Source organism: Triturus cristatus, chromosome 2_2, assembly GCF_964204655.1.
Source record: "Triturus cristatus chromosome 2_2, aTriCri1.1, whole genome shotgun sequence".
NCBI classification, from domain to species: Eukaryota; Metazoa; Chordata; class Amphibia; order Caudata; family Salamandridae; genus Triturus; species Triturus cristatus.
The window spans coordinates 358,765,222-358,787,840 of NC_140582.1; the positions used below are offsets into that span (position 1 = coordinate 358,765,222).

General features: G+C 47.3%; 1 protein-coding gene across 15 annotated transcripts in view; it reads left to right on the forward strand.

The window, feature by feature from the left end:
- Positions 1-22,619, forward strand: part of ANK2 (ankyrin 2) — a 1,556,458-nt gene that overhangs the window by 994,719 nt on the left and 539,120 nt on the right. For all 15 annotated transcript variants that reach the window (XM_085641446.1, XM_085641452.1, XM_085641444.1 and 12 more), the window contains one exon: positions 5,409-5,507. In XM_085641446.1, the coding sequence (XP_085497572.1) occupies positions 5,409-5,507 (99 nt within the window). The remainder of the gene's footprint in view (positions 1-5,408; positions 5,508-22,619) is intronic.

A 22,619-nucleotide genomic window follows, 5' to 3' on the forward strand; every position in this document is an offset into this window, starting at 1 on the left:
GATTTCCATATGGCTGGGTCCAAACTGGGGTGATGTAGTGGGCAAAAGAACAATGGATTTAACCCAGATCTCTTGACTGGGGGAGAGTGTCTGAATCATTCAGCATTCAGTCCAACATTTGTTACAGATACACTTTTCGCCCTAAGTGGGATGGGTATGCCCAGACTTGGGTCCCGTGCTCATTGTGCCACTGGATTCAAGCTAGCCTAGCTGATGAATGGTGACATACCCTGAAACCGGTCCCAGGATGCTTGTTTCCAGTCCAGGGAGGACCTGGCTTGGCAGCTCAGTCTGGACTGTTCCCATGAGGCACAGGGTAAAGACTGATTTGCATATGGCTGGGTCCAAACTGGCGTGGTGCAGTGGGCAAACGATCAAATGATTTAACCCAGATCTCTCGACTGGGGGAGAGTGTCTGAATCATTCAGCATTCCGTCCATCATTTGTTGCAGATACACTTTTCGCCCTAAGTGGGATGGGTATGCCCAGACGTGGGTCCCTTGCTCACTGTGCCACTGGATTCAAGCTAGCCTGGCTGATGAAGGGTGACATACCCTGAAACCAGTCCCAGGATGCTTGTCTCCGGTCCAGGGAGGACCTGGCTTGGCAGTTCGGTCTGGACTGTTCCCATGAGGCACAGGGTCAAGACTGATTTGCATATGGCTGGGTCCAAACTGGGGTGGTGAAGTGGGCAAAACAATGATGAATTTAACCTAGATATCTTGACTGAGGGAGAGTGTCTGAATCATTCAGCATTCCGTCCATCATTTGTTGCAGATACACTTTTCACCCTAAGTGGGATGGGTATGCCCAGACGTGGGTCCCTTGCTCACTGTGCCACTGGATTCAGGCTAGCCTGGCTGATGAAGGGTGAAATACCCTGAAACCGGTCCCAGGATGCTTGTTTCCTGTCCAGGGAGGACCTGGCTTGGCAGTTCGGTCTGGACTGTTCCCACGAGGCACAAGGTCCAGACTGATTTGCATATGGCTGGGTGCAAACTGGGGTGGCGTACTGGGCAAACAAATGATGAATTTAGCCCAGATCTCTTGACTGAGGGAGAGTGTCTGAATCATTCAGCCTTCCGTCCATCATTTGTTGCAGATACACTTTTCGCCCTAAGTGGGATGGGTATGCCCAGACGTGAGTCCCTTGCTCACTGTGCCACTGGATTCAAGCTAGCCTGGCTGATGAAGGGTGACATACCCTGAAACCGGTCCCAAGATGCTTGTTTCCGGTCCAGGGAGGACCTGGCTTGGCAGTTCGGTGTGGACTGTTCCTATGAGGCACAGGTTCAAGACTGATTTGCATGTGGCTGGGTCCAAACTGGGGAGGCGTAGTGGGCAAAAGAATGATGGATTTAACCCAGATCTCTTGACTGGGGGAGAGTGTCTGAATTATTCACCATTCCGTCCATCATTTGTTGCAGATACACTTTTTAGAAAGTGGGCATTTTCTTACTTTACCATTCTCTGTGCCTCTGGCTGTGTGTATATTCAACGTCTGGTTTTGGAGTGACAGGAGCTGGGGGAGCACATTACCTTTAGACAGTCACTTAGGGGGGTTGAGGTGTGCCCTGCCTTGCCTGGGTGCCACATTGCTGGGCTTAATAGACCTGGTGTGCATTTAGAGTGGTGGGAGCAGTTTTGCTTGCACCTGAATAGGCTGTGTCTTCTTCTCACAACGCTATCTATGCCTCCTGTGGTCATGTTGCACCAGGGAGGACAGTTTGGACTGAGTTCAGAGATCCTTGCCAAAAAGAGAACACTGAGAAATGGGGTATAAGTATGAGACCCAATACCCCAGGACTTTAGATTACCTACAGGAACAAGAGGACCCTGCCAAGAAGAGGAACGGATGGAATGTGTGAGGAGCACTGCCTTTTCTGAGTGAGGGTGGGTTGGCCTGCAGCTGCTGATTCTGTCTGCGGTGAAGGAAAAGGACTGACTCTTTTTGCCCTGCTGTGGTATCCTGCTTGGGAAGAAATCTCCAAGGGCTTGTCTGAGCTGGCCTCCTGTTTCAGAAGACTCAGGGACTTTAAAGCCTTCCTTTTGCTTTCTACCCTTTATTCTGATGCTTCACTTTATGCTGATGTCTCGGTGTTTTGCTTTATTTTGAAAAATCCCTGCTGTTGTTCTGAACTCCCCTGCCCTGCTGAGGAGTTCTGGCACCGCTCGTGAAGTCATTTTCATTTGAAAGACCTTCCCCGGCTTGGGTAAAGATCAGGAAACCAACAAGAAGTGCTGGCTGCAGGGCAAACCCCCCTCTGTGGGGACCCGCCGGCCGGGAAGCTTTGTCGAGCTGCAGCCGTTGCCTAGCGACAAGCCACAAGCTACCAAAGTTTGGCTGCACTCAGAAGGAGCACAGCCGTCCCCGCCTGCCCCAGAGCCGAGGAGGATGGCCGGAAATCAACAATGTGGCCTCTGTGAGAGACAGCCACTGCATACCTGACCTGAGGCACCATCTGAAGGCCCCGGGATCGAGGTTTGTCAGGATCCTGCCGATAGTGTGTGCCAAAGTGGAGTTGGAGCCAGAGAGATGCTTCTGCTCCTCTGCAACGCCATTGCGACCGCTGCACTGCATGATCGCAGGAAGCTGCCATGTGCCTCTCGGAGGGCATTGTGATTGGTGAATCAGTGCAGGGGGAAGCAAGGTGCCGACCCGTCACTAGTCAACCACATGAGACCAAGAGATGTCTCCGACACGTGGTCCTGCAGCACCTGCCCCTCAGTGCAAACGGGGACAGTTGCTAGATCACATACCTTGGGGGCATTGCATTACTCTGGTGGCCATTGAGGGGTGAACCAAGGACGGGCCCCCGCGGCATTCAAGAGCAGGGGAGGGTGGTAATCCTCGACCGAGGTCCCGATCCTGCTCGGGCTACTTTTTCTAGATTACCATATTGCTGGTAGAAAACAGCACAGTAGAGCTGTGGACTCATGTTGAAGGGCACCCCGGTAATTCTTGTGAAGTATGGCATTCACCTATATTTTGTTGCCCTAACCCTAAACTGCTGCATTTTCGTAATGCCCTGATGTGGTGCTATGAGTCATTTTATGCCCTGCAGTGACAGGCCAATGTGACTTATTTCAGGAGTGATATAATATGTAGAGTGATGGTGGTATGCATAATGTATTGACAATGTTTTTAGGACATTTGCAACCTAAAAGTATTTACTTTAGTACACTAACTGTGATTTTTAAGATCTTTGCCTTATGGCAAAGTGAGTTATGATCTATGTGATGTCATGACAATTGCCTAGTTGGCAAAGAAATTTGCGTGATTGTGGTCTAATGTGTTTTATGTATAATAGAAAGATTATTTCTATATAACCTTGTGTGAAGTCTCCCTTTGTGGTGTGCCTAGTGGTTCACTGGTGTGTGTGTTGTGCAAACGCTTTACACATTGCCTCTGGGATAAGCCTGACTGCTCTGCTGAGCTACCAAGGGGGGGGGGGGGGGTAGCAGGGGTTATCTTGGGTGTGTAACTCCCTTACCTTGACCAGAGTGGTGGGTCCTGCCTGACTGAGGTGCATACTCTAACCAACCACAATCCCATTTCTAACAAAGATACTTGAAATAATCACAACCCATAGAATCCCTTGTGAAAGCACAACAGTCCTTCATTTTTAGCTTGCCACAGTATTTCAAAAGCGGACCAACTGAATGCACAGCAGTCTTGTCAACACCACAAAAGTGTCAGTCCAGCTCAAAAGACAAAGTCACGAACCAGAACCATCTGAATGATAACCCTAGCTATTCTTCACAAATTAAAAAAGGATCCATTCTGGCCCCGGGTGTGTGTGTGTATGTGTGTATATATATATATATATATATATATATATATATATATATATATATATGCACTTAAAAAACCATAGGTTTCACACATGTTATAGTTAGCTGTACATTTCACTCGTAAAAAACCAATGAAATTCCACGTTATAGTTAGATCAGGTAACTATAACTTGCGCGCCCACAATAAACTGCTGATGACGTCACATATTACATCACTCATGACATGGTCAGTGACATCACTCTTCACATCAATGATGACATCTGAAATGACACATTGTGGATTGCGGTCGTGCAAGTTATAGTTACCTGATCTAACTATAACGTGGAATTTCATTGGTTTTTTACGAGTGAAATGTACAGCTAACTATAACATGTGTGAAACCTATGGTTTTTTAAGTGAATTTGCAAGGTTTTTTAAATGCTAATTCCTAACTATAACGTGTGTGAAACCTATGGTTTTTTCAGTGAATTTGTACGTTTTTTTAAATGCTAAGTTATGTATTTATTTTTTATTTTTTTTCTGGTTATTCACCGTGCGCACACCCTGCGCGCACGGTGCGCTTCGCGCACCGTGCACGCGCTGTGGGCACTCGCTGCGCTTCGCGCCCACGTTGCGCAGTTCATACCGTGCGCGCCTCGCCTTTTTTTACACAGTAACAATTTTTTTTTCTCCCTTGCGGGTCCTTCAATTTATTTAATAAATGTGATTGTTATTTATTTATTTTTTTTTAATTTTTTTTTTTTGCCGTGCGCGTACGGTAAGCTTACCGTACGCGCACTCCGCGATTTTTTTTTTTAATTATTAAATGTATTTTTCATACTTTTTGGTCCTTCGTGGACCCCCTGACAAACGCTAGGGGGTCTGCAACTCTCTTCGTTGCCCCCTTTTCACGTTATCCACCTTTGTTTTTCAGTGCGAGAGACAGAAAATGGCGGCCGACACTTTCTGATTTCGACCGATTCGAATGTTTACAGTCATGTAACCACCAATCAGAATTGAGCTCGCGCACGGCACCGTACGCGTACGGTAAGCTTACCGTAAGCGCACGGAGCGCGCTTACAGATATATATATTGATTTAAATGCTATTTTCTCAGGACCTACTGAACAGATTTACACCAGACCTGCAAAAGGCACATCTCTGACCTGAGGACTACCTCTCTGCCAAATTTCAAGTAATTCTGTTCAGCCGTTCGGGCTGTAGCTCGGACTAAAGGTCCTATGGGAAAATGCATGGGGAAAACGCGTTTTGGGACCCCCCTTTTTTCTCAGCCCCCGCTTGATGAATTCCCCCGAGACTTTCAGGGTAGGAGCGGAGCGGAGCGCCCCACCTATTTTGAAAATTTCGCGAGGATTCGTCAACCGGCGCCAAAGTTATTCCAAATAGAATGTTGCGGATTTCCTATGGAAACACGGTCCTAACTATAACTATCTACTGGCGACCGCCAGTAGATAATATATATATATATATATATAATGTGCTTATCATTCCATTTTTACTGTGCCGTTGGGAGTGTACTGCTTATGTCGGTAAAACATACAGTCTAATGTAACACTTGTAGGAGAAGCATCCAAGTACAAGCCTGGTAAAATGTTTACTCTTTCCTGTTGCAGAAAGGAAACACAGCTCTACACATCGCCTCTTTGGCAGGACAAGTTGAGGTGGTTAAAATTCTTATCAAGGAAGGGGCAAATATCAATTCACAATCTCAGGTACGTGGTCTCTTTCTTATTTTCTTAAATAAGATGCGCCGCCTCTCGTATGTTAAGATAACAGTCGATGGCCACTGTTGGGAGACGAGTCATAATTCAGAAGATATTGGCATAAAGGGTCAAGTTCACAAATATTTGTTTATCAATTAGCGTGCCATACTGTAGTAATTCTGGCTTGCTCCTCGATTACAGGAATAAGCCACAAGTACTCCAAGAGTAACTCACAGCAAAATCTTTGGGAATCAAACCCTCAGAACCTTGGTCAGGAGTTACTCGATAAACAGTTTTGCCGCAGGATATTGTGGTTTATGATGATCAGCCATTTTGAAAAGAAACAGCATTGGATGCGATGTCAGGAGTTATTATATAGCACCTGCATGCCAAATACTTGACACCCTATTTCTTTTAATTGCAGACATAAGTGTCTGCGGGTCCAGGTTTGCCCATAGAGGCTCATCTGTGGGTGCCTAGAGCATTTGGTGTGGGATTTTATTGGATGTTTGGTTTTTCATTATGTTGTGTTCTGATGGAGAGATTGTCGTTTTGATCCGCCTGCCAAACCTGTGTGAGGGTAAAGTGTAAATTGGTTGTTTCTTGGGGGTGTAATGCAGTGGGGTATCTGTGATTTGTCCCACTGCCTAACTCATGTCGGCTGTTTTCAGTAGTCAGTCCATTTGGGGTATTGTTAGACCTTGTGCCCTATAGGATAGACAGATGTTTGTGAAGCATTTGGGAGTGTGTGGTGCATGTGGCTGAATACAACTACTGCCATGACACAGGCGGCCGAAATATGGCTTAGGTGTAGATCACCATATATATGTGTTACATTTCACTGGAAATCTTGTTTTGCCACAAAGAGATTGGGTAGTGCTGCCATGAGAGGGCGAGCATATTACGCCCCAACAAGAGTCAGGTATGTGGCTATTGCACCGTCCCTGGGAGGAGAATTTCAGAAAGTTGGTGAAGGGATGAAGAGAGCTCCTACCTGCAGATATTACAATAATTAATTTCGACTAGTGAACGCAATCGACCTGTTTGTCGGGAGTTTCAATGCAGAGTTATACGTACTTAGAAGGCCTTTTAGCTAGTCAACCATATCTAAAACTGGTTTACAAGTTAGCTAGATTTGAAATCATAAACTCAGATGTAGTGATGGTGCTCTACCATGACTTGCTGTTGTGCAACATGTCTCCTATGGGAATTCCACACACATCTTACAGGATCTGTGCACACAGTTTCATGCCATTTTTACCAGACTCACTCTGCCCAATGACACAGGGAACGTCGCAAAATTCAGCATGAGTGAACTAATGTAATTTTCAGAAGAAGAATTTAACATTTGAACAAATCTCTACTAAAAAATATTGTAATATGCTAATCGTTATTTGAAAAACAGCCGATTCTGTTTTTTTCTCTCAAATAAGCTTTTAACGCCTCAGTAAGTTTAGGACCATTTTGTGACATTTAAAATAGAAATTAAACTTTGTGTGTCGCTGTTTATAGTGGTTTGTTACTATTCCATCAGGAGTATTCATCCCAAATTATAGATACTCATTAGCAAGGAGAGGTTACTCAAGCGTAGTGAGACGCACTTTTACTTACGGAATGCTCTTTCAAGGCTGTACCACAGTCTAAGGGTGCACCGCTTTAAACACTTCCCCCCCTCCACCCAAGAAGTGCAGACGTCTCAACCGTGTGGCAATCCCAGACACCCCTCGTGCCAGCGGTTTCCGGTTGCATCCACAGGGCGGCCATGCCTCGCCGGACTGGGGGACTCGTGAAATTGCTGTGGAACGTGCAGCCGCTGGGCGCGCGGCCAGGGTCTCCATGGAATCTAAGCCGAGCTCTCAGCTGGATCAAAACTGTTGTCACGGCCGGATTAACAGTTTAATATTAACTCTAAGTAAATCCGCAGGTTGCCTAAACCTTTAAGAATCTGCACCGAACAAAGACATAACTGCATCTCTCATTTCACCCGAGTCTGCACAATGACTTCAAAAGGTGTGGCAATCGGAGAGATTGTGCAGACCAGCGAACAGGCCTGCGAGGCTCATTTGTAGGAAGGTAAACACGCACTTGCTCTTGTCAATGATATACACAAGTGTATTGGCTTAACACCCTCTTGAAAATGTTCATAGTCCATTTTGAATTGTGATGAGAAAAGCACCAAAGAGCTCAAACTGTGCAGAGCACAAGGACTTTATAAGAAAAGAGGAATTGGATTTGCCATGCCTCACTGTTTGACTCCAGACAGTACCTTCTTGCGCCTTAGCTTGAATACCTCCAATTACTCACCGTTCTTTTGCCCACTACGCCACCCCAGTTCAGACATGGCCATATGCAAATCAGTCTGACCCTGTGCCTCATGGGAACAGTCCAGCCCGAACTGCCAAGCCATATCTTCCCTGGACCGGAAACAAGCATCCTGGGACCGGTTTCGGGTTCATAACCCTCATCAGCCAGGCTATCTTGAATCAGTGGCAAAGTGAGCAAGGGACCCACGTCTGGGCATACCCTGCCAACTTAGGGCGAACAAAGCAATACCAAAGGGGATGATGGACGGAGCGCTTGAGCAAATCAAACACTCACCCCCAGTCAACTGATCTGGGTTTAATCCATCATCATTCTTTAGCTCACTCCACCACTCCAGTTCAGACATGGCCATATGCAAATCAGTCTGACCCTGTGCCTCATAAATGTAAATGTAGTGCATTTATATAGCGCTCCGCACACCCTCGAAAGGGTCTCTCAGGCGCTGTGCACATACCGCTGTGGAACCCTTCCTGGCCTTTCCCTGTGAAGTGCCCACTCCTGGGCACCCCCAAGGTGAAGCCAGGCATCCTAGCGCTTTTGGGGCCGTTGTGGAGATTAAGCAAGCTATTGGCCAGAGTTGCAGAGTGGGACCCATGATTAGAATAGGCACCGAGGCGAGAATTATCGGGTCCGGGGAAATTGAGCCCAAGACCCGCCGATGCGGGAATTGAATCCTGGTCCGGGCCAGACCTCTGCATCAGGGTCTGCCGCTCTAACCATTGAGCCACACTTCTCCACTCATGGGAACAGTCCAGCCTGAACTGCCAAGCCATGTCTTCCCTGGACCGGAAACAAGCATCCTGGGACCGGTTTCGGGGTTTCACCCCTCTTCAGCCAGGATAGATTGATTCCAGTGGCACAGTGAGCCCAGGACTCACGTCTGAGCATACCTGGCGCACTTAGGGTGAGAAAGCAAAAGACACACAATTGACTTGGCTGTTCAGGCTTCATGAGGCCAGGTTCGGTGAGGGTTCTCTGGCTTGGCTTTCGACGATTTCCCAGATAAACTCTGGAAGTCAAACCTCCGGAGCTTTTGAGCAGGATGTACCTGGAGGGCAGGCAGGCTCGTGATTAAGAGTCACCGGCTTGGCTGGCCAGGTCCAGTCAATCCACTTATGGAGCTTTTTTCCAAAGTTGCTCCAAACTTCTCCAAACCTCTGGAACTTCTTTCCGAAGTTGCTTTTGTGGTCCCAAAGTGTCCAAAACACATTTCAAGGGTATGGAATTTCCAAGATGGTCCTTGAAAGTTTGGGACTTCAGTTCCCACTATCCACTTGGACAAAACACTTACAAATCCACTGGACACACTCCCTTGGACAAAACACTTACAAATCCACTGGACACACTCTAGGCTGGGGATTCTTGGTGATGATGGTCCAGGTGAGCTCTGTTAACCTCTAGCTTGCAGGAAGTCCACTCTTTATTCCTCTTGAAGGCAATCAAGTCCACAGGGCTGTAGTTCCAGATTGTGCAGCAGGCACAGTCAGTCAGAGTGCAGGGCATGGTTGGTGCAAATCAAACTTCCAGCTTGGACACTTCTTTTTCTCTTGTTTCAAGCAGCAGATTTGAGAGGCTCTGTCCCTCTCAGATACTTATTCAGTGTTCTCTGGAGTCAAGCATGAGGGTACTTCAGTGAGGTGCAGGGAACCACCCAAGAGCATGACCATTTCCTCCACAGTGTGGCACAATGGCCTCCGGAAAGCCCTTTTTCTTCTAAAATTCAATATGGCTGAAGTCTCAGCAGAGAAGCAAGAGCTAGCTGAACCAACCTCCATGATGGCTCATTTCCATATCTCTGCACTGTGTTCCTAGAACAAACGTTGATTTTGGGAAGAACTTTACTACAATGAGGGAATCAATCAATCAATCAATCAATGTATTTGTAAAGCGCGCTACTTACCCGTGAGGGTCTCAAGGTGCTGAGGGGAGGGGGGGTGCCGCTTCTGCTCGAATAGCCAGGTCTTGAGGAGTCTTCTGAAGGCGAGTAGGTCCTGGGTCTGCCGTAGGTGGGCAGGGAGGGTGTTCCAGGTCTTGGCGGCAAGGTAGAAGAAGGATCTGCCACCGGAGGTTGTTCGTTGGATGCGGGGGACAGTGGCGAGAACGAGGCTGGCGGAGCGGAGCGGAGCTGGCGGGTGGCGGTGTAGAAGCTGAGTCTGCTGTTAAGGTAGGCTGGTCCGGCGTTGTGGAGTGCTTTGTGTGCGTGGGTGAGGAGCTTGAAGGTGATCCTCTTATTGACGGGGAGCCAGTGTAGGCCTCTCAGGTGGGGGGTGATGTGGCTGCGGCGGGGGACGTTGAGGATCAGTCGGGCGGAGGCGTTTTAGATGCGTTGTAGTCGTCGTAGGTGTTTGGCTGTGTAGAGTGCGTTGCCGTAGTCCAGTCTGCTGCTTATGAGGGCCTGTGTCACCGTTCTTCTTGTTTCGGTCGGGATCCACTTGTAGATCCTGCGTAGCATGTGGAGGGTGTTGTAGCAGGAGGAGGAGACGTCGTTGACCTGTTTGGACATGGAGAGGGAGGAGTCGAGGATGATTCCTAGGTTGCGTGAATGGTCTGTGGGTGTCGGTGCTGTTCCCAGTGTGATCGGCCACCAGAAGTCGTCCCAGGCTGAGGGGGTGGGTCTGAGGATGAGGATCTCTGTCTTGTCCGAGTTCAGCTTCAGACGGCTGTTACTCATCCAGTCTGCGACGGCCTTCATTCCCTCGTGGAGGTTGGTTTTGGCGGTGTGTGGGTCCTTTGTGAGGGAGAGGATGAGCTGGGTGTCCTCGGCGTAGGAGATGATGTTGAGGTCGTGATGGCAGGCCACTTGTGTGAGGGGGGCCATGTAGACGTTAAACAGCGTCGGGCTGAGCCCTGGGGGATGCCGCAGATGATGTCGGTGGCTTCGCATCGGAAGGGTGGGAGGCAGACGCTCTGGGTTCTATCAGAGAGGAAGGACGTGGTCCAGTCGAGGGCCTTCTCTTGGATTCCGGCTTCTTGGAGGCGTGTCTTTAGGGTGCGATGGCAGACCGTGTCGAAGGTGGCTGATAGGTCGAAGAGGATGAGGGCTGTTGTTTCGCCGTTGTCTAGTTGGCGCCTGATGTCGTCCGTGGCGGCGATGAGGGCTGTCTCTGTGCTGTGGTTTCTTCTGAATCCGGACTGGGACGGGTCCAAGATGTTGTTGTGTTCGAGGTGACAGGTGTTTTGACGATTTTCTCGATGACATTTGCCGGGAACGGGAGCAGGGAGATGGGCCGGAAGTTCTTGAGGTCCTTGGGGTCCGCTTTGGGCTTCTTGAGGAGGGCGTTGATTTCGGCGTGCTTCCAGATTTCTTGGAATGTCGCTGTTTCGAAGGAGATGTTGATGATCTTCCGTAGTTGGGGTGCGATGACTGTGTCTGCTTTGTTGAATACGTGGTGTGGGCACGGGTCTGATGGGGATCCTGAGTGGATGGAGTTCACGTTGGACCAGGAGGTCAGGGAAGGGAAGTGAAATGTGCAATTTCTCTATCCCCAAGGCATATCAAACCTCTTTTATAAGGGTCCTCCTTATAAGTACCTGACTCCCCTGACACCTGGAACACCTAGGGGAGACCCTGTGGGTATGTAATATGCCAGAAAATTGTATTTTATCAATGTTTAATTGCCCCTAACAATAAAGTCGAGTTTGGGCACAATTTACATATAAAAGCAGTGCTGCAAACAGGGCTGCTTTTAAAATGACCTCAGGCTCTCTGCAGTGCACACATGCAAGTGCAGAAAGGGCTGCTGGCCTCTAAACTTCCATGCCTTATTATATATTATGGACTTAAAGGTAGTTTTAATCTTCCCACCCTATTATGTACCTTATAAGGGAGGCCATGCTAATTATAGGGGTGCTCTAACCCATAGTGTAGATTTGTGTGTTCACTGTATTCTAAGTGTTTTCAGCACAGCACTGGCCCTGGGCCTGGTTAGGCAGAGCCCAGGGACAGTCAGAGTCAGTTACCACCAGTATCAGCCAAAAAATGAGGTGACTTTGTAACGCAGCCTTAAATTGATGCCCGAAGTGCATATGGCTTCACTGAAATATAAAGGTTTTAGGAGAGATGGTGTCGTAGTTACACAGCACACTGTTTCCAGAGGCTGTAGTGGGCTAATCCCCATCTTTCTGCAATGAAGTGCTGGGAGCCATCGTGCAACACAGGAAGTAACACGTGCAGATACTGTGCCCAGCCAGTGGCGTAAAGAAACTTGAGGAGGTCACCTCTGCAAAGTACGTGGAGGGGACCCCCATAGTCCAGGTCTAGTCGGAAGCTCTCGGGCAAGGGGTCTACTGCTTATGCCCAACACCGGAGGGTGCCGCCTGAAGCTTATGGCCCCTCTGCACTGTGGGGGCTAATGTAATGCCACTGGGCCCAACATCACACCACCATCACTATGCTTCACGCACCAAGGAAGAATTCCAGGAAACTGATGCCCAAAACTTCTCAGCCCCCTGCACCGAACCTGCCAGTCAGCATGATCGTATATAATGGAGCTTGGGCACATCTTGGAATGAAGCTACAGAGGCAGAAGCCACCCAGGACATCGCAGGAGGAACCCAAAAACTGACTGTGTGATGTCTGCTGATCTAGTTTCATTTCTGCTCTCCACCTCAGCATGCTTGCACCATTTCATTATAAGTGCTACTTCTTTGTGTGGCGCAGGTGGAGGTCTGAGGCCAGACATTCTCTTCTCCCACTGTCGCCCTCAGTAGCATGCACACTCAAGCTAGTGCTGCAGATGTTCTAGGCAGTCTGTGGATGGTTTCATGCAGTATGCTCCTATTCATGGAACCCTTTACTGAATCTCAAAATTGTAACTGGACCACTGAGCCCTCTTTCAACAGCTGACCTGCATCGCACATGGAAGCCAGGCTGCAGCAAGACAGGAGCTGAATGTGAGGTAGAACACATCTCAGAGATGAGCTGCCTGGGTCTGCACTGCTTCCTGCTCCTAGACCTTCCCTGCACCTTGGGAATGTTTCAGCTTGAGAAACTCCACACTTTTTAGGGGGTGGTAGGAATACACATGACTTACTTTTATATTGCCAGGAGGCCCCTTTTTGGGGGATAATCAAGTGCTATTTAAGCTCTCAAATCAGTCAGTCAATCGCTGAATCAATCAATCCAATCAATCACTTCACAACAATTAATATCAGATCACAACTTCTTTTGTCCTAGGCTGTCACAGCACATCAGCGCATGCTAGTTCTTGTCTAGATGTAGTTCAATTCAAATAATTGAATAATCTCAACAACAAAAAACAATGGGAGGTGTAGTGTTGTCAAAGTCGTACTCTTGTAGTGTGCAGGTTAAGCCTGCTGATAAGAGCCTGCATTAGTTGATGGTTGTAGCCTGGGTTGCCTCACCGGAAGAGGTAACACCCAACCATGAAATGAGAATCTACTCCAAGAATGTATACTTGCATGTGTCTTTGGTCATTTAGAAATGAGCACTAGCCACACAGAGCTCGCATAAATATGTAACTGCCCATTTCAAGGACAGTGGCTAGAGTAGCTAAGTTGTACAGTTGCCTTGTTAATGTATATAGCATTCCAACCTGAAATTATTACGAAATACATACAACCTGGTTCACAATACTGGAAAGAAAAATCTATTGCTTGTGCTGTAAACAGATGTAAGAAGCCTTTGCAAATAGGCCGAGACCCTGAGATTGCTGTAAAATACCTGTTTAATATCATGCTTTCAATGTGATCATGATAGGGGCGGTAGGTTACTGATGATCCATAGGTAAACCAGGGGTGTGAAAGGAGTGTTGAGGCCATTTCTCTAATGCTTTCTGTTGTTTATCCTATTACTTGGATTCCATTGCGTATTTTTCCTCAAGCAAATGTCACTAGGTTGGTCGTGAAATTCTGCTCCTCTTGTGGAGTTTGCAGAGTTGTTCCCACTCCACAGTCTACGTTTTTCCTCGCTTGCGCTCACCAGTGTTAAGTTGGCGAGTGGTCTAGACCACGTCCTGGCGAGATTTCTCAATGCGGGTGGCCGTGGATGACTGCTACAGCTTGCGTTGAGAATCCTTCCGTTTGTGTTGAAGAAGCTGCCGCTTGAGTAGAACATGTACTTGAGCGGCATGAAGAAGCTGCGTCTTCTTGCGCTGCACATGGTGCCGTTCGTGCAGATTTTCCAGCGCGGGATAAACACCCGATGCTAAAAATCAGTGCAAACGGCACGACCTAACGCACTCTGCCCCTTGCGAAACTCTGTGTAGCGCGGTGGAGTTTTTTGGTCACTTCACGGAGTTCCGCGTAGCACAATCCACCCAGGCCTAAATGTCACTCAAGTATCACATAGTGCATTGGAATCTCACACATTAGTAAATTGAAACCTTTAGGAATGCGAAAACATGCCAGCTAATGCAGCCAAGGGTGAAATTAAGGCATCGGGAAGCAGCAAATCTGTTAGTGCTGGTCAACCTAATCAAAAAATATTGATTATGCAACAAGGATCGCTGCACTGTTAAGTTTAATGCTTTGAGTTTAGTGAGCATCCATACTGGCACCAGTACCACTGCACCATCATTGCCTTCGCCATTGCTTCAAAGTTTGCTGACTGCAAACTCTGGCTTGTTGCAGGCAGGTTCTGGGGATGCTAACCTTGACCCTACTCTGCTTAAGAAGTAGAACTACCAGAGTGGTAATACTCAATAGGATACTTAGAAATGTCAACAAAATCTGCGCCAACAAAAGCCATGAACATGAGTATGGATAATGAAATAAACCTAATCTTGGCCTATGGCTTCTAGCAGCAGCTGAAGAAATAATGCCGTGGTTGACATCACTTATCATTATTCACTGGTACCACAATTCGCCCCTCACCTCCTTCCCCAACTCAGGTAAACAGCCTCGGGATCATGGTAGAGGTGTGGTGCAGCGGCCAGAGTGGCTGACTCCATCGCTCAGGGCTCGCGATTTGATCCCTCAGCTCTGCATCATGTGACTCTGGGCATTAGCTCACTTAATCTCTCCGACAACCCCCAGCGTCTGGATACCCTTGGGGTTGATAAATCGTGCTTTGGAGATCTGGAATAATCATAGTCCTCTCCTTTACTTGGCTATTTGTCACTCTGTTGCATTACCAGCATGGCACTCCGCACCATCACCCCCCAGGATTCCGCTTTATAAATATGCCAAATTAAATAGAAATAAAATTATTTAGTGAGAGGTCCCCCGTGTCATGTGTCATGGTGAACTCTTTCCAGAGATATGGCAATTTTGCTGATGAGAGCTATACGCTTGTGATCTTCCAAATGTCTGTGTGGTATACTATTGATTTCATGCTACCACCAGAAGATACTTAAATTATGCCTAGAAAATATGAATGGCCCCTCTGGGTATAGGCTAACATCCGGAAGCATTGGGGATTTGTGTTGGTGGTGGGTGGGGTGAGTAAATGAAGGTCAACTCCCCCTCCTGCTTGGGAGAATTTACTAAGCCACCTAGAAGCACATCATCGAAATTATGCTAGACATTTGTGTGGTGACGTGGGAGACATGCTGCATAACATGACGTCACATGTGGTAGTATCTTCACATGGTTTTCAGATATCACGCAGTGTGTAGCTTACAACTTTGCTACGTTTAATGTTTAGGAACAGAAACCTTCTTTTACTGTACCTACACTGTGAATGCCACTGCGCGCAGAAGCTTTTTAATTACTTATCCATATTTTTGGTACCAGTGGAGACTGTTGCTATGTGGGTTGTCCTGTTTTTTTCTTCAGAAGCTATCAATAGACTAAAGTTAAACCATGTTCAAAGGTGATGATTCATTGGGTATATTTTTACTAATCTACTTTAGGAATGAGTGCATTGATAATCTGACTGCAATTTTAAAGTAATGCATACAGTGTATCTTCATTTGCATAGCCGCTTTGATTTATGCTGTGCTGTAACCTGCATTCCTCCTTTGCTATTTTCATTTTTATATCCTTATGTTTTACCATGGCAACGGAAAACTGCGAAAAAAATTGAGAATTAATTTTTGGGACACATGATGTCACTTTGCCTCCAAGATAAATTTTTGAGCTTTGGATGTTTGTAGTGCCTGGGTTGCAACAGAGATCTTGAAGAACATGAAGAAGGTCTTCTGGATCAAGAGGTGTGATCATGAATAGAGTAGTTGAAGCTTGGGTGCTTCCATTCAAGGGTGTTCAAACATAGTCGGGGGGGGGGGTTAGAGATATCTTTAGGGGAGACAGGCTTTGTTCATCTGCTGGTAGTAAGGGTTAGGAGGGAAACTAGCAATACAGGTCAAGGTGAGGAGGACGGCATATAGTAGTGGAGCAGGAGCACTTTGTGCAGCAGAAAGGAACAGCTCTTTGTGCGGGGAATTGGTAAGAGGGAACAGAGGGATACAATCAGGAGAAAACTGATTTTTCTTTTTAGGTCACAGCCTACCAGACAGCACAGCCATATGGTTTGCTAAAGACATCTTGGGGACTTTCAGAAAGCTGACCTAGGCATGCATTCAGCTCGTTGATTACCATTGGCTTTGTGGTTTGTAACTCACATTTTCTCACCTTCAATTTGCTGACTTTATTTGCTTTAGGCTCTCCAGGTTCAGTCCGTCCTCTAGTTGCCTAAACCATATTTACTGTATTCTTCCACAAACTCGCTTTCTGTAAATAGGCCTTTAAATCTTGTTACAGTTGCTGTGCATTCAAAGACAGAGGTCAAATGTCAGGCTCTGTTTTTTTAGGGAGCTTGGTGTTTAGTACCTATGTAAGATGAGAAAGGATGTTCTTTTATTCTAGCACACAACAAAAATAAATGAACTCTGCTGATGTTTCTGAATGTATCAGAATTAGTACAAATGATGCACATTTTCTTTGTAATTCTGTAGTGTGGTGGAAACAAATATTTGAATATGATCGAAGCACATCAATACACTAGGTGATGAGTTTGCACACATTATCGTTTTTGTGCAGTAAAACCGTGTTTCGGTGCAAATGTAATGGTCATTTTAATTGAAATGTTTTTCTGTAATGGCAGTGCGCTACCACACCATGCACATGCCACACCATGCCACTTCACTCAATCTAACACAATCAACCCCACCCCACTCAAATCTACCCCACTCCACTCCACTCCAATCTACCACACTCCTGTCTACCGCAATCCTCCCCACTCCAATGTACCTCAATCCAACCCTCTCCAGTCTACCCAAATCCACTCCAGTCATCGCCACTCCAATCTACTCCACTCCAATCTATCCCACTCCAGTTAATACTTCTCCATTCCAATTGACCCCACTCTACTCCAAACTCCACTGTAATCTATCCAACTCCTCTCCACTCTATTCTACCCCACTGCAATCTATCCCACCCCCCATAATTGAATGCACTCCAATCTACCACAAATCTACCACACCCCAATCTACCACACTCCAATCTACCCCAATTCACCACACTCCACTCTACCACACTCCACTTTACCAACTCCTGTCTACCGCACTCCACTCCACTCTAGCCAAATCTATCCCACTCTACTTCACTCCAATCTACCCAACTTCAGTCTACCACACTCCTCTCAAATCTACCCCACTCCACTCTACCCCACTCCACCCAATCCAACCCACCCCACTCCAATCTACCTCGCCCCACTCTACCCCAATCTACTCTACTTCAATCTACCCCTTCCCAATCTACCCCACCCCAATCTACCCATCTACTCCACTCCAATCTACCCCACTCCAAACTACCCCACTCCAATCACCCTTCTTCAATCTACCCCACTCCATTCCAATGTATCTTACTCTAATTCACCCAGTCTAACCCACTGTACATGACCCTTACTACCCCACTACACTTCACTCCAATCTACCCCACTCTACTCTTCCCCAATCTATCTCCCTCCCTCCACTCCTCTCCAATCTATCCAGCTCCACTTCACCCCACTCTATTCTAATCTGCCCCACTCCACTCTAACCCAATGTACCCCTCTCCAGTCTACCCACTCCAATATACCCCACTCCTCTTTACTCCATTCTGCCACACTCCATTCCACTCTACCCAATGTACCCCATTCTACCTCATTCTAATCTATGACATGCCACTTAAATCATCTATCCCACTCCAGTCCAATACACCCCACTCTAATCTACTCTACCCTTCCCCCAAGTTACCCGACACCAATCTACTTGACTCCAATCCCCCTCACTCCAATCCACCCGGCTCTAATTTACCCAACTCCAATCTACCCCACTCCAATCTACCCCATTCCAAATTATCCCACTTCTATTGAGCTCACTCCAATCTACGCCACTCCACTCAAATCTACCCCAATCCAATGCACTCCAATCTACCACAATATATATCTCACTCCACTCTACCCCACTCCGATCTACCCTACTCCGATCCACCCCACGCCAATCCACCCCACTCCAATCTACATTGCTCCAACCTACATGAGTCCAATCAACCCCATCCACTCCAATCTACCCCACTCCAATCTACCCCACTCTGAACTATCCCCCTCCTAGCTATCTCACTCCAATCTAACCCACTCCACCCCAGTCTACCCTACGTCACTCCATTCTAACCAACCATGATCCACCCAATCTATCCCACTCCACTCTACTCCTCTCCTCTCCACTCCACTCTATTCCACTCCACTCTAATCTACCCCACTCCACTCCAATCTACCCCAATCCACTGCACTCCAATCTATCCCAATATATCTCACTCCACTCAATCCCCAATTTACCTCACTAAGTCTACCCCACTCCACTCCAGTCTACTCCACCCCAATCTACCCCACTCCACCCCAATCTGCACCACTCCAGTCTACTCCACTCCAATCTACCCTAATTCAATCTACCCTACTCAAATCTACCCCACTAAAATCCACCCTACTACAATCCACCCCACTATACCCCATTCGGCCCCACTCCAATCTACCCCAATGCCCTAGTCTAACCCACTTCATTGTACAACACTCCACTCTACCCCGATCTAACCCACTCCACTTTCTTCCAATCTACCCAACTCTACTCAAATTTACCCCACTCTACTTCAATCTATTCCACTCCACCTCAGTCCACCCCACTCCAATCTACCACACCCCACTCCAATCTACCCTACTCTAATCTACCATATTACAAACCCACCACACCATAGTCTACTCCACTCCAATCTAATCCACTCCAATCTACTCTACCCCATTCTTCCCCACTTCACCCCACTCCACCTGCTGCAATGTATTGCACCCCACTCTACCCACTTCAGTCTACCCCACTCCAAACTACCCCACTCCAATGCTCCCTCATCAGTCTACCCCACTGCAATCTACCCACTCCTTTCCAATCTACCCTACTCTATTCCATCCTGTCTACCCCACTCCACCCTAATCTACCCCACTACACTACAGTCTTCCCCAATCTATCTCACTCCACTCTAACCTTGACTCCCTTCCAATCTAACTCCTCTCCACCCCACTCCACTCCAATCTCCCCAATTTATCCCACTCCAGTCTACCCACTCCAATCCACCCCACTCCACTATACCCCAATCTACTACACTCCATTCTACTCTACCCAGTCTACCCACTCCACTTCACTCCATACTACCACATAATAATAATATTAATAGTTAATTTGTAGAGCGCCTGGCTACCCCAAAGGTGTGTCCCACAGCTAGAAGCACGTCAGCAAGAGTGGGAGAGAAAATGGACAAATGTTTGTACAGCCAGGTTTTCAGTCATCTGCGAAAGACTGGTTCAGATTTCTCAGCGCGTAACCAGAAAGGGAGTGTGTTTCAGTTCTTGGCTGCTAGGTAGCCAAAAGATCGGGCGCCCATCCTAGCTTTCCTCATCCTGGGAATCTTGAGTAACTGCGCTCCTGTCGATCTTAGCTGGCGGCTAGGATTGTACGGGGTGAGAAAATCGTGCAGGTAGCTGGGGCCTTTCCCCTGTAGGCTCTTATGACAGAAACACATGGCTTTGAAGATAATTATTTTCTCGATTGGCAGTCAATGGAGGGAATCGAGAGCTTTTGTCATTGAAGCACGACTCGGTAGATTAAGAACAAGGCGTGCTGCTGCATTTTGAATACGTTGGAGGTGTTTCACGCACTCTTTTGGTGCACCCAGATATAGGACATTCCCGTAATCAAGTTGCGAGGTCACCAGAGTGTGGACTATGATTTTCCTTGCTGATACAGGAAGAATGTCTAGGATTGTTTTTAGCATCTTAAGAGTGCTAAAGCATCTCCCTGCCACCTTTCTAGTTTGGGACTCAAACGAGAGTTTAGGATCGAGCCACACTCCCAGGTTTTTTACCTCGGTTTTGGGTTCGGGGATATGTCCCAGTGTCTGGGGCCACCAGGCTGTACCCCAGATGGAGGGAGATTTCCCAACAATCATGACCTCTGTCTCGCTACCATTCAATTTAAGGCAGTTGTTTGACATCCATGAGACCAGATCATTGAGACAGGAAGAAAACTGTAGTGCTAACTCACTGGAGTCTTGTCCCAGGGTCACCACAAGCTGTGTGTCATCAGAATACGACACCAGGGAGATCTTGTAGTTGTCCATAATCTTAGCCAATGGTCCAATATATAGATTAAGAAGGGTGAGTAGTTTATGGGATACCGTGTCGAAGGTGGCACTTAGGTCCAACAGGACCAAGGCCACCATCTGACCAGTGTCCACCCTTCTCCGTATGGTGTTGCAAAGAGGAGAGCGCATTCGGTAGAGAAGGATGCTCTGTAACCTGACTGAGTCGGATGTAGAAGGTTGTGTGAGTTCATATGTTCCACTAATTGCTTATTCACAGCCTTTTCATCGAGTTCAGATATGTAGGGGAGCAAGGAGATGGGACGCAGATTATCCAGTTGCTCGGATTGGCTGAGGGCTTTTTCTTTAGAGGTATGACAGTCGCATGTTTCCATGGCCTAGGAACCTCTCCGCACTTGAAGGATGCGTCTATTAGTTGCTGTATTTTGGGTATTATCAATTCAATGCCCTCCTTTATTCTGTTTGGTGCCGCTGGATCCGCGGGGAGCCAGATTTGATTTGTAAAGCCATTTCCTTGAGCACCAGTGGAGGAGGGGCGAAAAACTCGCTCAAGGGTGGCAAACTCAGCTCAGTAGATTCCTCTTTAGGTTCAGTAAGGCAGTTACGTGCTTCCTCAGGGAAGGAGTTGTATATAGTGGATACTTTTTGAAGGAAGAAATCTGCAATTACATTGCATCACTCTCAGAGCTGATAGGTGTAGTGAGTGTTCTCTCCAGAGACGAGATCTCTTTCAGCGTGGCATACAGTTCTTTAGAGGAATTTTCTGCCATGTCAATTTTCTCTTTGTAGTACATAGACACCTTTTTTTGAGAAGAGAGTAGTATTTGTTCGGTGCTGTTTTATAAGCTTCTTTCGATTCTTTAGAGAAAGCTATTCTCCATTTACGTTCTAGGCACTTACCTCCCTGTTTAGCACTTCTGAGCTCTTCCGTGAACCAGGGAGTTGATTTAGACCCTCTCTTAGGGGTCTTTGTGGTCCAGTGGGCTGCTTCATCAAGTGTTTCTGTTGTTCACTTATCTATTGAGTCATTAGCCAGATTGACGTCTTTATTTAGTAGAGGTGGAGTTTTCTGGAGTGCTCTGGAAAAACTCTTGCAGTTAAACTTGGACCAATTCCTACATGGAAGGGTAGGATCAGTGTTTTTTATAGGGCGTTGTTTAGGTAGGGGTATACAAAATTCTATGAGGTGGTGATCGGACCATGGAACAGGGCTTGGTTGTTCCATCACCATGCCCAAATGGTTTGAGAAGATGGGATCTAGCAGGTGGCCTGTGCGGTGTGTTGGTGCCACGGATTTAAGTTCTGATTGTATGCTGGCAAGTTCTTCACGTAAGGTTTATGCCTCAGTTTTGAGGTGATCCTTTATTTGGACATTAAGATCACCTAAGACCATAAAATTGGTATATTTAAGGGCTAGTTGGGTGGCTAAATCTGTAAGATTGGTTGTGAAATCGTTCAGTGGCTTGGGTGGGCGATAGATTAGGAGACCACTCTTTGCGGTCTTGTTTGCTCTCCTTAAGCTAAAAAAAGCTGCCTCTGAGCTGCCTACCTGAGCTTTTTCAAGCGTGCAGTTGAGGAACAAGTGGAATATTATAGCTATTCCACCTAAGCGCTTTAAAATGTACTCTTGCTTGAGCATGCCATAGTTATTAGGGAGTGCCTCTAGTATGTCGGGGGCGGAGTCCTCACTGAGCCAGGTTTCGGTGATGAGCATAACATCAGGCTGGTGGTCAATGAGGTAATCATGAATTTCGATTTTATGTTTGACGAGGGATCTGCAATTAATGAGGGTGAGCTTCATGTGGTCTTGCTGGGGTGTAGTATTGCAGGGTTTGAGACTAAAAGGGCAGCCTCTACAGCGTGTAATCCCTTCTCCTGCCTGTAATGAGTGGTAACAGGCTCCAGTCGGAGGCCTCTCCGCTGCCAGAGTATCGCAAGGGCTGGGCAGGCTCCAAACGGGCATAATGGGTGTTCCCTGGCCCCGTGTGGGCGTGGACGGGCGCAGACGGGCTTGCGTTTGGCGCACCGGCGGCGTGCCCTCTGTGTGTCTACTCACACATGCCACTTAAGTAGTGTGGCTGTGTCAGCTGGTCACGCAAGCCGGGAGTGGGAGGGTCGGGGGAGGAGTCACGTCCCTTCGCGCAATCTGTGATTACCGTGGCGGACCGGGGATAGTGCAGGAAAGGTGCCTGACTTCAACACAGAGCGGTGAGGTTTTAAGATTTTAGCAACCAACTGTCCAGATCAAAAAACGCCTAAGCATAGCAGCAA